General features: G+C 41.0%; 1 protein-coding gene across 2 annotated transcripts in view; it reads right to left on the bottom strand.

The window, feature by feature from the left end:
• Positions 1–660: 660 nt before the first annotated feature.
• LOC122649755 (GATA transcription factor 26-like) overlaps positions 661–14,920 on the bottom strand; it is a 62,789-nt gene continuing 48,529 nt past the window's right edge. The window contains exons 4-7 of one of the 2 annotated variants that reach the window (XM_043842994.1): positions 4,729–5,173; positions 4,546–4,618; positions 2,378–2,513; positions 661–1,319 (exon numbers count right to left, since the gene is read on the bottom strand). In XM_043842994.1, the coding sequence (XP_043698929.1) occupies positions 1,024–1,319; positions 2,378–2,513; positions 4,546–4,618; positions 4,729–5,173 (950 nt within the window). In that variant the 3' untranslated portion in view covers positions 661–1,023. The remainder of the gene's footprint in view (positions 1,320–2,377; positions 2,514–4,545; positions 4,619–4,728; positions 5,174–14,920) is intronic. The other variant, XM_043842995.1, reaches the window with a different exon arrangement.

Raw genomic sequence — 14,920 nt, 5'->3', positions numbered from 1 at the left:
GCGATAAAGTTACTGCTCCGTTGCCGACAATATCGAAAGCAGGTGAACCTGTTACATCCTCCGCCAGGGGCCGCTGGTTATCCACCTTATCCGCCGCCGCCGCAAGGAGCGTATCCACCACCAATGGGATATCCTCAGCCGGTGGCACCCCAAGGGGCGTACCCATACCCTCCACCTCCACCAGGTTATCGGCCATGGTTTTGGGCCTGGGACGACGACGACGCTGCTCTTGTTTCTTACGCCGCCCGGTGAAAACGATGAACAGAGAGAATGAAATCTGTATTTGAGGTTTTATCCTTAAGGGTATTATGGGGAGTTCACCTTGTTGAAAGGGTAATTTTGCCATTATAAAAAGGTTAACAGCAACTTACCTGCAAAAGACTAACGGACTGGACTTAGTTGAAATATAATCATAAAATAAGGGCAGTCTTTGATATTTTTTCAAAGTATGGGATGTCCGTGGCATATTGAATACTTAGAGGGGGTGTCTGTGAAATTTGCCCTAGGAAAAATGATTGAATAAATCAAGAAACAGCTTAACCTTAATGAAACCAATATATGACTTTCCACCATTGAGTAAACATTTTCATCAATTCTTACTTTGGTGTTCCCTACACAGCAAAAAGGGCCAACAAAACAATTTTTCTAGTTTGAAACTATAACTTTCATTCACTTCAGGTTTATAAACTAACTCATAATCTTGAAAAGAAAACTTCCAAAAATGCAGGCATAAAAAAAATAATTAACCTGCTTGCGTATGGCGCCCATTTCCAAAACACTAGCTCCATCTTCATGGCTTTTATTACAGCAGTGCCAACATAGGGCAACAATCTAATTGATGGAACCTTCATCATGCAAACAAAAGAAAAGGATCAGAATAGTACAAATTGGATCACATAAATCCAGTTAGACATCCAAACTACAAGAAAATGAGTGCCATGATCCACTTACTCAATATGCTCCAGAAGTTCCTGCTTAGAGAAATTCAAATGCCACTACAAGAGAAGTATAAATGCTTTCAGTTTATGTTTCTGTTGTTTGGGTACTGGTTTGTCTCAGCAACTGATTTTGTTCTCTGACATTGGCTTCTTTTTGAAGGGCTGAAGGGATAGGAAGTCTAACAACAGGGAAGTTGTTTCCAGGATGTGCTCTCATCTGTATGTCCTTATCAGAAGTTTTAACTTGAAATTCAGTCAAGGGAGGTATACTGCAAATTCTTCCAATGGAGAAAGCAGACATGCTTGTGCTTGAAGGAGGATTCTGTACTACTATCTGTTCTTTTGGTTTTTCAAAACCTTCAAAGGAGTCAAAACTTGGATCTGAAGATTCAACATGAATATTACCAAGACTTTGGCCCGTTAACAGAACAAGACGTTGAATTGAATAAGACTGAAGAAAATATAGCCTGCAATTTATGCAGAATACTGAACTCATTTGGTCCCTAACTCCCCCCCCCCCCCCCGCCCCATACACACACACAACCAAAAATGAAAAAAAGGTGCAGCACACATATGTTAATTCGAGGTATTCAAACCAGCATCATAATAATTATGATGAAGAAATATATAAGGATCATAACACTACTGCAGCCATGGCTTTATCAGAGATAATGGGGCAAGGGCAAACACTAGTACAGAAGAAGAGAGTAGCCACCTAGCATGAATCATGGAAAACACCTTATAAGGTAATATAAAAAAGAGAGTAAATTATGCAGCAGCACAACATATGTGAGTATGGGTGGGTAGTAGTTTCATATACAAATCTTTCTGTTAGTTGCAGCAGCAGTGATTTTCTTTTCTTTCTTTTTTTGGATAAATGCAGTAGTAGTAGGTGTCTCTGCAATATTCAGTGTTGAAATCTGTGTCCATATGTGGACATGGGTACGGTTTCTATTCTGGAATATCCAAATAATATGGATTAGTAGTAGCATTCTTGGCTCAAAGAACAAGTTCTATAGAGGAAAAGAACATAATTCTCAAATCTTATGCTGACATGCTACCTTAAGAGTGCTAAACCTTTTTTAACACCCCACCCCAAAGAAAATAAAAGCGTTGAGACATTTGAACCAAGTTAAATCATGCTAAAATCATTCTTCAACCTGTCTTAAACTATCCACAAAACAAGTGGAAAAGAAACTGAAAGTTCCACATATCGATAAACTGTAAAATATTTTTTGGTACACTATGGCACTTCTATTTTTTGTAAACATCTTTTAAGGGAGACCTTTAAAATCCCTTCTTAAAAGGTAAACCCGTGCACATCTTTTTCTATTGAAATATGGTTAGCAACATTAATATGAATATGCAAGCAGACAGTAACTGCTTCATAACAGCAACTAAGCATGAACAAGTTAAATGCTGTCAAGATTTTAGATTACCTCCAGATATTGGGAGATACGGAAAATCTGCATTTCTCTTAGCAGGTAGTGAGATTCCACCTCCAATGAGACAAGATGAGCAAGAAGTGATTTCAGGCATTTCGTTCTTAGGCATAAAGCTTTCAACATTTTGAGACTGGAAAATGTCCAGGAAAAAAGTCAGACAAAGCCGCGGGGGGGGGGGGGGGAGGACTCTAATGAAGTACACCATGACAAAAGTGATTATTGGGATAGACTAATTACACTGAAACAATGGCATTCTGTAGAACAGGGAAATCAAATTTTATGAAATTTGACGTATTGGACACATAAGGGACTGGCACATGGGGCACATGATAGGAAAAAGCTAAAAAACAATGACACGGCCTTTTTTGATATTTGATCATGTCAGAGATCATCTCATAGTCAATGTCATATACATGCTGCCACTTTTGTTTCAGCCAAAATGTTGGTTTATCATTTTTATCTCTTTTCTCCTAGGATCTTTTTTACATGCATTCACATAATTTTCATGTCTTATCAGCCTTTTCAAAGCATCTATATACAATCCTATATCCAAGCTCGATGGTATTATCAGCCACTCTATTGAAATCAGAAGGAAGGCTTTCTATCCCACTCCAAGGTTCCAATGTAATAATTTTATCTAAACTAAAATTTTTGTAAGGGCATCTCCTTATATGGCCACCCTATAGTTTTCTTTGCTTGCTTTCCTTCCTTCCGTTCAGTAAGACTTCCAATTGGTTCCTCAGACAAAGTATATGTACAAGTATACAACCAGCAACTCAAGTCAACATAACCCAACTAAGAGAATAGGATTTTGTGGATATTCCTCAATGTCCCGGCTATTCATGGAACATGAGAAGTAGATGAATAATAATCTGATTCCGGAAGAAATCGAAGAATTTCTTTGGAATCCTACAAGATCAATTCGTTATTTTTTCTCTAACAGATGGTCAAAACTTCATCTGGGTTCGAATCCTACTAAGAGGTCCACTAGAGATCAGAAATTGTTGAAGAAAGAATAAGATGTTTCTTTTGTCCCTTCCACGTGATCGGACAATAGGGCTCTTCCACAAAATCCTAAACAGCTAGAACGTCCTACTGAGAGGTCCACTAGAGATCAGAAATTGCTGAAGAAAGAACAAGGTGTTTCTTTTGTCCCTTCCAGGCGATCGGAAAATAGGGCTCTTCCACAAAATTCTAAACAGCTAGAACGCTCAAACTTTCACTGATCCCTCCTTGCAGGAATATTATGTGATCTTTTGTTGCATATGAATGGGCAATCTCAACCACTTTCCCCCATCCTATCACTTACTTGGTACTATCCCTAGTTTCCTGAAAATTATCAAGCACCCTAGTCAAGTTCAGGAACCAAAAGTCCCTGTCCCTCCCACTGTCCCAACAAGCACCACAAGTGTTACTAAAACATCTAGAATTACAATAATAGATCCCAAAAGAAATGGCATTTCAGTTATTTGCCAAGCTTTAGGAGATGCTTGCAGTTAATGATATTAAAAGTTCCTAAACTTGAAGAACCTAACTCCTACTGAAAGTTTCAAAACCAGCTCTGTTCCTCACCTTTTAATCTTTTTCAAAAGTTATTCATTTTACCTTCTTTCCATGGAAGTTCACGATACAATGCACAAAACAAATATATGTACTTGTGATCATATCCTTTTAAGTCTAGCTCATGGATTAATGCACTTTCAAGTGCATCTCAGATATTGCTTAAACATAGCTAATTACAAAATAGAGTAAAATTTTATTTAAAACAATGAGAAATTATGTCATCATAACGGAATGAAAGTCAATTCATAAATAATAAATCTCAAAGAAGCACCAAACACAACCAAGTCTGGCCTGAAAATAATTTATTTTCAACATTCTGGATGCAGTACATATTTTAATTATTCTCAGAACTTGTGTTGCCCACGCATCCCAGTCCATCTCTAACACTGGCACAATCATCAGAATATAATAACAGAACTTGCATGCAATAACATCAAGACAATTTGTCATCACCAACAAAAGAGAACATCATAAATTTATGCAACTGGAGCAAGCCCTAAAGACTTCCACGCAAGGATTTATAACTCTGCTGAAGCAATCCAGTTGAAAGTGCAACAAATCAAAAATCATGAAATAATACAACAACAGCAGAACACTACCTTCCAACTTATTTGCATATGAGGAGAATGTGTTTTTTGTAGGATATCAGGATTTCTGAGAAGAGTGTTCCCCCTGAGGATAAAGTTCAGGGAGTAGGCATTATGATACATGACAATAAGTAATTCCTAAAGAAAGCGACCTACTTCATAATCTGTGCCAACAAACAAAGGATGGAAACTCACGAATATTTGTTTCTGAGAGTACTTTGCTTCGCAACATTTACTTTCAGCTCTTCTGCATCCCCAGTCTCCTGAATTAATCTGTTACTTTCTTGACTCTTACTAAATTCACTACTTTGGGACTGTAGAGACAATGATTCAACACATCCGTTATTCAAGCAAGAAGCATCGTTTTCTATAACAAGTGAGCTTGCTTCAGATTCCTCCCTGGTGAAAGATATTGAGGGCTTAAGTAGAACACCCCCCAGACCTATCTCAGTAGAAAACCTTGGATCTTCCTTCTCAAAAATGAGCACCTCTTCCGAAAATGCAGTAAGGGAGGATGGCTCTTGCTCCTGTAGAATATCAACAAGGTTCCGTCTGAGCTTCTCAACAGGTGACGGACTGTGATATCTAGTCCTTGATCTCTTTTTTGAAGGAATATAGGAATCCCAAATATTAAACTGGACTGAACCTGGATTGATATAGATGAAACAAATCAAATTTTATAATTCATTTCATTGACAGATGAAACATAAACATGCTATGGATTTCTGTGGGAATGGAAGTCTGGAACAGTGTAATATTAACTCCTTCCATTTGAAACTTCCAAACCTTCAAAACCACAATAGACAACAGAAAAATAACTAACATAAGTGGAATAAGTTTAGGAATGTTATAGGAATCTGATCTATGACCAAAGGAGAGGGAGGAAGAATTTAGTATAACACCTTATAACTTCTTAATAAAGATTTAAGCAAATAACAGAAAAATAAATGAGAAAATTACTCAATGAATAACCAGAAATAATAAATAAGAATACTATTTTTAGAGTTCACAGATATTTATTTATTTCTGTTGGAAAACATTTCCACAAATATGAACGGCAATTCATTAAGGTTTCAAAGACCATCTAAAACAGCTCATAAGTGAAATGAGAACAATAAGCCTTCATGCACCCTTCACTGCACTGAAGGACAAAGGTTGGTCATGTTATGATGGTTCACATTAAAGTTCTTAGCATCCTTTGTGACAAAATGCAATTTTGATGTTTAACTGACGTTGCAGAATAAAGCATTTGATAATGTTGCAGAACTATTTTCCTATATACACATTGGGAGTAGGAATATTACACATGCTCGGGAGTCTATCTCATTGGGCTAAAGAAAATTGGATCATGGGCTCATCCAGAAAGAGAGTTTACTAACTGAATCATCCTCTGGTTTATTTCGTGCATACAGAAAGAGGCATGTACTCTGTACAGGAAAAGATGTGTTGAGGCAAAGGATGCCATGAGTACAATCTTTGGATATTAATGGTTTTCATGTTTTGGTGATTACAGTCTGTTAGAAGTTGTCGTAGTAGGGGGAGGGAGTCGTGAATTAGCGCTAGAGCTAATTCACGACTTCTCCCTCAGGGGTGTTTTGGTCTTTTTGGGTTTACCCTATTGTCTTTTGAATTAAGTTAATATATATTGAAGGTTTTGGGGGCAGTCAATCTCACGGCTGTGACTCCCAAACTGTTGCAGCAATTCTCTTCTATTTCTTCCTCTCTTCTTCTTTCTTCTTATTTTATTTCATGGTATCAGAGCTGGATCGATAGGGACTGATCTACACTAACAAATATCAGTCATTCTCTGTTCGATCGAGGCTCTACAGTGGCTGTAATCTGCTTCGACAAGTTGATTGGTTTGTAGGTCTTTTCAGGCTCTCGTTGGAAGGGGTACAGCACCCTATGCTGTTTTTGATGCGTGTCTAGGGACTAGTTCGAGTTTATATGAAGAACTAGGTCTGATTTGTTTGTGTTTTTTATGAAGAATGTTGAGCAGTGATTTTTTATGTTGAGTTGGTTTATGTTTTTTGGAGGAGAGTCACGATTTTTATTTTTTTATTTTAATTGGTGACCTATTTGTTGGCTGTCCCTGTGGTTTGTGAGAATGGTTGAAACCAAGACTACCGTGGCTGAAATCTCAGCTTCTCATCGTATTACTGATCGCAAATTAGAAGGCATATCAAATTTCCAGCAATGGAAGAAGGTTGTTCGATTAGCTTTGATTGGCCGTGATCAACAGGATCATTTAACTAAACCAAAACCTGATGGAGATACCACATGGGACACTGTTGATGCTAGGATTTTGAGCCAGATGTTAAATTCAATGGAAAATCAGATTGCAGATTTGGTGACTCATATTGATACAGTTAAGGACCTATGGGAATATTTGAATGTCCTATGCTCTGGACAAGATAACCTGTCTCGTATATATGATTTGTCACAGGCGTTCTATAAAGTGGAGCAAAAGAATCTCAATGTTACCCAATATTTTGTTGACTTCAAACGTTTGTATGAGGAGCTCAATTCAGTCCTTCCTATCTCATCGGATGTACAGGCAATGCAAAATCAGCGAGAACAACTTGCTGTTATGGTATTTTTGGGTGGACTTCGTAAGGAGTTTGAGTCGGTGAGGTCTCACATACTTGGTGGGGATCAGGTCACCACTCTTTCTGACACTTTTTCTCGAGTTTTACGTGCTTCCCGTGAGAGCAGCCAAGAGACCACCACTGCTGAAAATTCTGCTCTTGCTTCTTTTCCACCAAACCGTGGTCCTACAAGAGGGTTGGGTAATAGTGGTGGTGGTGGTAGGGGTCGTGGGACTGGTACTAGTAAAGCCCCCACGATCGGTGCTTCAGAGACTTACGACAGGTGCGGACTGTCATCATTGTGGCAAGCCTGGCCACATTCGGCGCTTTGTTGGAAACTACATGGTAAGCCACCTCAATTTGCTAACTCAGCCAGCAGTGAGTCGGGTGTTTCCTCTTCTTCCAAGTCCGAGGGTAAGACGTGACGATGTCGATGAAGATTATGAGCGCTTTACTCGTTTAAATTCCGTCATCTCGGTTCTCCTGCCGCCACTGGTTCGAGCAGTAATGCTACTGCATGCCTCTCCTCCACTTCTCGTCCCTGGATCATTGATTCGAGGTGCTTCGATCACATGACTGGGGTTCCAGGTATTTTTTCCTCATTTTGTGAGTCTTCTTCCAATGTAGTGTTAGCTTATGGGTCTTTAGCTCAGGTTCGGGGTACTGGCACTGTGCAAGCTACCTCATCTTTGTCCTTATCATCTGTTTCTTATTTACCTAAGTTTCCCTTTAATTTGTTATCTGTTCACAAGTTTACCAAAGCTCATAATTGTTCTGTCACTTTTTTCTCTGGCTATTGTGTATTTCAGGATCTCAAGTCGAAGAAGACGATTGGTAGAGGCCGGGAATCTGGGGGGATGTATCTGCTTGAAGACACATCAGCTATGGCATGTTCGAGTGTTGCGCTTCCTCATCAGATTCATTGTCGTTTGGGTCATCCTTCATTGGAGAGTTTGAAAATTTTGGATAGTCATTTTAAGTCTTTGTCTAGTCTTAATTGTGAGTCATGTCAGTTTGGGAAACTTCACCGTGTGAGTTATCCCCCTAGAATCAATAAACGGGCTGCCCACCCTTTTGCACTTGTTCATTCTGATATTTGGGGCCCTTGTCCGGTTGTTTCTCAATTAGGCTTTCGTTACTTTGTTACATTTGTTGATGATTATTCCAGAGTTACCTGGATTTATTTAATGAAAAATCATTCTGAGTTATTCTCCATTTTTTGTGCTTTTGTTCTTGAAATTCAGAATCAGTTTCAAACTTCGTTAAAAGTTCTTCGTAGTGATAATGCTAAAGAATACTTTTCTACTCTTTTTTCTTCATTTATGTTTCAGCATGGCATTATTCATCAGTCCTCTTGTGCAGACACACCACAACAAAATGGTGTGGCCGAAAGGAAAAACAGGCATTTAATGGAGGTTACTCGCTCTATTTTGTTTGAGATGAAAGTGGCTAAAATTTTTTAGGCTGATGCTGTTTTGACAGCCTGTTATCTTATTAATCGTCTACCTTCTTCGGTTTTGTGTGGGAGTATTCCATATTCTTTATTGTTTCCTTTGCAGCCTTTGTTTGCTTTGCCTCCACAGGTTTTTGGGAGTGTTTGTTTTATTCGGGATCATCGTCCTGGTCACTCTAAATTGGATCCCAAGGCTCTTAAATGTCTTTTTGTGGGGTATTCTAAAACTCAAAAGGGTTATCGTTGCTACTCTTTTGATTTGAAGAAATACTTTGTTACTGCTGATGTCAAATTCTTTGAGTCCACTCCCTTTGTTGAGTCTTTGCTGCCTTCTTCAGATTTGGACAATGATCTGCCCCTCTATGTTGTCGAGCAATCTTCTCTTTTGCAGGATCCTTTGCCAGCAGCGCCACCTCTAGCTAAGCCACCTGTTGTGTTTCATTGTCGCTCTTCTGACGAGCCGACAACTCGAATTTCAGCCCTTGACAAATATAGCAAATGGTTCGCTCCCTCTACCACGTCTTCTTCACCTCCAGATCCGGATCCTCCAATAGGTACTTCCCCTTCACCTCCTGCTCCTGTTATTTCTGATTTGGATGTTCCTATTGCTGTCCGTAAGGGTGTTCGGAGTTGTACCCAACATCCTATCTCTAACTTTGTGTCCTATTCTGGTTTGTCCTCTAATTTTGTTGTTTGTCTCTCCACTATTAAGAGTCATCCTATTCCTAAGTCTGTTGTCGAAGCCTTGTCTGACCCTGGGTGGAGGGCTGCTATGACTGAGGAATTGTCTGCGCTACAGGAAAATCAGACATGGGACCTTGTTTCTTTACCCTCTGGTAAGACCGCAATTGGCTGCCGGTGGATCTTTGTGGTGAAAGTCAATCCTGATGGGTCTGTGGCTAGGTTGAAGGCCCGTCTTGTTGCTAAGGGCTATGCCCAGGTCTATGGTACAGACTATCTGGATACTTTTTCTCCTATTGCGAAACTCACTTCGGTTCGTATATTTCTCTCTTTGGCTGCTACACATCATTGGCCTTTGTATCAGTTGGATGTCAAGAATGCTTTCTTGTATGGTGATCTCCATGAGGAGGTATATATGGAGTAACCTCCTGGTTTTGTTGCTCAGGGGGAGTCGGGTAAGGTGTGTCGGCTGAAGAAATCGTTGTATGGGCTGAAACAGTCACCACGGGCATGGTTTAGCCGGTTTACTGAAGTTGTGTTGCAGTTTGGACTGACTTGATCTGAGAGTGATCATTCGGTGTTCTTCCGGTGTTTTGATGCAGGGAGGATATTTTTGGTAGTGTATGTAGATGACATTGTTATCATAGGAGATGATTCTTCAGGTATTGAGAGCTTGAAGACACATTTGGGACAGCAATTTCAGACTAAGGATATGAGACGTCTGAAATATTTCTTGGGTATTGAGGTATCCCAATCACGGAAAGGAATTTCGATCTCTCAACGAAAGTATGTACTTGACTTGCTTTCAGAGACAGGGTTACTGGGGTCTAAACCTTTGGATACTCCTATGGATCCTAATTTGAAACTAGTGGCTGATGGTGGTGACATCCTTGATGATCCAGAGAAGTATCAGAGGCTGGTAGGGAAACTTAACTATTTGACTGTGACTAGGCCTGACATCTCTTTTCCTGTCAGTGTACTGAGTCAGTTTATGTCCTCTCCTCGGACGTCTCATTGGAATGCAGTTATAAGAGTCTGCGCTAGATCGAGAAAGCTCCAGGCCGTGGTCTTCTGTATTCTGATCATGGTCATGGGAGGGTTGAAGGCTTTACTGATGCTGACTGGGTAGGGTCTCCAGTTGATCGAAGATCCACTTTAGGTTACTGTGTGTTTGTTGGAGGAAATCTTGTCTCATGGAAAAGCAAGAAACAGACCGTTGTAGCTCGGTCCAGTACAGAGTCGGAGTATCGTGCTATGGTACATGGCACTTGTGAACTGATGTGGGTTAAACAGTTGATGGTAGAACTTGGGTTTGTTGATGATTCTCCTATGTTACTATGGTGTGACAATCAGGCTGCCATTCATATCTCTACCAATCCTGTGTTTCATGAGAGGACAAAACACATTGAGGTTGACTGTCATTTTATTCGTGAAAAGCTGCAACAAGGGATTATCTCTCCTCGTCACGTTCGAACTGGGGAGCAACTTGCTAATTTATTTACAAAGTCTTTGGGGAGTGTGAGAGTAGATTATATTTGTAACAAGCTGGGCATGATTAACATATATGCTCCAGCTTGAGGAGGAGTGTTAGAAGTTGTCGTAGTAGGGGGAGGGAGTCGTGAATTAGCACTAGAGCTAATTCACGACTTCTCCCTCAAGGGTGTTTTGGTCTTTTTGGGTTTACCCTATTGTCTTTTGAATTAAGTTAATATATATTGAAGGTTTTGGGGGCAGTCAATCTCAAGGCTGTGACTCCCAAACTGTTGCAGCAATACTCTTCTATTTCTTCCTCTCTTCTTCTTTCTTCTTATTTTATTTCACAGTCTATTGTATATGAAAAAACTATAATGCTCTTCCTAGTGCTTTAATGAGTATATAGGTTCCAAGCATTAAGGAGCGTGTCCTTGAGCCTAAGCATTAAATTGGAAGATCCCATGCTGCTCAAGAGGTTGTGCTATGGATTGGTATAGCTGTTAGAGTTGATAGTAAATATGTATCAGGGGTAGTTCAGGAACTAGACTTCTAACTAGTTCCCTTATTATGTATTTTTAACTTTTTATGTCTTTTTACCTTTTACCTCCCTAGGGAGGTGATTGTAATACTTTTAGTAATTCTATTTGAGCAATATAGGTGGGTTGGAGAAGTCTCTCTAACACACACAACTTTGAACCGTAACTCTCTCTTCTTCCCTCTCTTGTCTCCTTCTTCTCTAACATCTTCCTTCCTTCTCCATTGTTTCCCTAATCTGAAACTCAACTTGGTATCAAAGCAGGTTGGTTTGAGAGTCATATTTGGTTGCTCTTCTCTATTCTTTTCTTCTCTTTGGAATCCTAGGATTCAAAGGGTTTCAAAGAGAAGCTACCAATGTAAAAAATCTGTGGTATAGAAGTATGAAATAGGTTGGAAATAACCTACTCATCTGTTTGGAGGTGTTCTTTGAGCTTGGTAGAAGCTATTATGAAGTTTTGAAGCCATTCCATCACCTGCAACTATTACCGCCAGCTTCAAGTTCGAGCCCCTGGTTCTCTCTCTCTCGGCCTTGGTTTCAGCCTTGGAATGGCTCCATAGAATCGCCCAAGGGTGTTCTTTTCATCCCATCTGGCCTTGGTTTCAATCTTCCACTACTGCTTGAGCAGATACTCTCTTTCGTGGAATCTCTGTTTCTGCCTAGGTAATATCGGGACTGCAATTTCTCACTGCAATTTCTCTCCTCCTCTTATTTCTCGGACTGCTATGTATTGCTGCCTTTGCTGAGAAATGTTTAACATCAGCCTGTGTGAGGGCCTTAAGATTGTTTCAGATATGTTATTTCTTGGTGAATGCTAGGGTGAAGCCCCTTTTTCCTGCTTTTTTCCTTTACTTGTGCCTCTACAGGCTGCCTTTACTTGCTGGTTCTGTGTTATCGACCTGTTTGGAAGTTTTTTTTATTATTTGGGTAGAGTGTGTACTCCCACTTGAACAATGGCTGATTCTCGAGATTTCGGGACCTGGTATACCTGTCCCTTCTCCTCAATTTGCCTATGAAAGCACACAGCTTCAGCTTTCCTTTGTGAAACTTGATGAGACAAATTACTTGGACTGGTCACATTCCGTGAAACTTTCCCTTAGGAGCAAAGGGAAGCTTGGGTACATCACAGGTGCTATCAAGCCTCCAGAGCCGAATGCACCTACTTATGAGAAATGGGAGATCGAGAACTCTACAATCATGACATGGTTGATCTTCTCCATGAAGCCTCGAGATTGGGAGAAGATTTATAAGAAAGGAGACTCGCCAAGGCCATCTCGGGATAGTGTCTCTCGTGCCTATGACAGAGCGGGTGACTCGCAAAGTGTATCACCACCAAAAGATTCATTCCATGCGGCAAGGGGACAGAACTATCTCTCGAGTACTATCATGCCTTCCTTAGTCTTTTGAAGAATATGACCACTACCGGGACCTCCATTTGATTAACCCGGCGGATGAAGCGAAGGTGTATCGACCTTTGAAAGGGAGCGGGTGTTCACTTTACTTGGTGGTCTCGAACCTGCACTATGAACCCATCCGGCTCCAACTCTTAGGCCGATCTCCTCTTCCATCTCTTAGTGAGGTCTCGTAGTTACCTACAGAGCGAGGAGACTCGCCGTGTCACTATGGACTCCACATCAGCATCATCTCACGACAAGTCACTCTCAATTCCAGTTTTTTTCGAGACACCCTTGGGGTAGTAGAGGCCAAGGGCCCACTCGTGAGGCAGCCGGTGTAGTAGAGACAATTGGTGCCAGTGGAGTTGGGAGAGACAGTTTAAATGTGATCACTGTGGGAGAACCGGGCACACCAAGGATAGGTGTTGGTCCTTCATGGTCGCCCCCTAGCACACGTAGTCGTGGTGGTCGTAGAGGGGAGCTCGAGCTCACTCCGTGACGATCGCGCGATGCTCCACAGATGATCCTATCTTGCGACACATCGCCGGATTATAGCCCGCTGAGCACATCTCCGCATCTACCGTGGCCAGCTCATCTTCGTCCTCGCCCTTGCAGTCTCCGCTACGACCTCTATCGCAGCCCGCTGGGGTCATCGACTCGTGCCATCGACCACATGACCGTATGTCCTCTACTTATGATACCTATACCATTTGCTTCCGGTAAGGATAAAGTCGGGATAGCCGATGGATCCCTTTCTCGATATCCGTAAAGGTAGTATCCTGTACCTCCTTTATTTCCCTTACCTCGCTTCTTCATGTTCCTAACCTTGCTGTTAACCTTTTATCTGTAAGTCACTTGACTAAATCCCTCAACTGTTGTGTCACCTTTTTTCCTTCTCACTGTCTCTTTCAGTGATTTGGCACGAAGAGGATTATTGGTAGCGGACGTGAGGAGAAAGGCCTTTACCTTTTTATCCTAGTGTACCACATTTCACCCCATGTGTGGACGTGATGACGAGTTCAGCGAGTCTCGTTATGTTATGGCATCGGCGTCTAGGCCATCCATCTTTTGTTGTAATGAGGAAACATTTACCTCACTTATTTTCTTCTGTTGCATCTTCCCATGTTTTTGAATGTGAACCATGTATGTTGGCCAAACATTGTCGCTCCTCTTATCTATATCATGGTAATAGAACTCACGCTCCTTTCCATATTATACATACCGATGTTCGGGGACCTTCTCCCACTACTTCTTTATTCGCTTTCAATATCGCTCTTTTGTTGATGATTTTTCTCGTGCCACTGGACTGCTCTTCCGAAAAATAAGAGTGATGTTTGTGAGGCATTTCGATCTTTATCAAATGATCTTACTCGCATACTCGTATCAAAGTTGTCCGGTCTGATAAAGGGGGAGAATATATGTTTAGTGGTCTCCAAGCTTTCTTTACTAAGAATGGCATTCTCCATCGCTTAGCGTGTGTTGACACACCCCAACAAAATGGGGTTGCTGAGAGGAAAATCGCCATTTATCGAGGTCACCCGTAGTCTCTTGTTTGGTATGCATGTTCCCAAGACTTTTGGTCTGCACGCTTCTTCTCACTCGCTTCTTTCCTCATCAATCGCATGCCAACCAAACTTCTGGTTTCAAATCTCCCTTAGACATCTTATCTCCACAGTTTCTCGCTTTCTCTCTCCTAAAATCTTTGGTCAGTGTTTGTTATGTGCATGTTAACAAATCACATCGCACAAAACTTGATCCCAAAGCCCTCAAGTGTCTTTTTCTGCTACTCTTCTACTTCTAAAGGTTACTGGTGCTACCATGCTTCTTCTCGCCGTGCTTTACCTCTAAAGATGTCACCTTCCTCAATCTATTCCTTTTTTGCCCCATCTCAAAGATCCTCTTCGTGGGGAGAATTGTGGGAATGAACAGGCTGATTCTCTCCATTACCCACTACCTATCTCTCCCTTTATGTTCGATATGGAAGTCTCGTGAATCTGGATGATGTGCATACCGATTCGGTGGTCGAGGACCGCCAAGGGTCCTAGTAAGGAGAAAGATTACCACATTACATACGTAAAAGGTGAAGGCTTGCATAATGAAAGAAAGAAGACCTACCAAGAGTCCTCTTTGATCCAGATCCACAACCCGAGATCCACTCTTCTAACTCAGTGATCTCCTTCTCCTTCTTTATGTGATTTAGACCTCCCTATTGCTGTTCGCAAAGGGAAAAGAGCTTGTACTAATCCTATAGCCCAGCTTTGTT

The sequence above is a fragment of the Telopea speciosissima genome, chromosome 2 (assembly GCF_018873765.1).
Source record: "Telopea speciosissima isolate NSW1024214 ecotype Mountain lineage chromosome 2, Tspe_v1, whole genome shotgun sequence".
Lineage (NCBI taxonomy): Eukaryota > Viridiplantae > Streptophyta > Magnoliopsida > Proteales > Proteaceae > Telopea > Telopea speciosissima.
The sequence above is the reverse complement of the archived record's forward strand: the minus strand, read 5'-3'. Positions and strand labels throughout refer to the sequence as shown.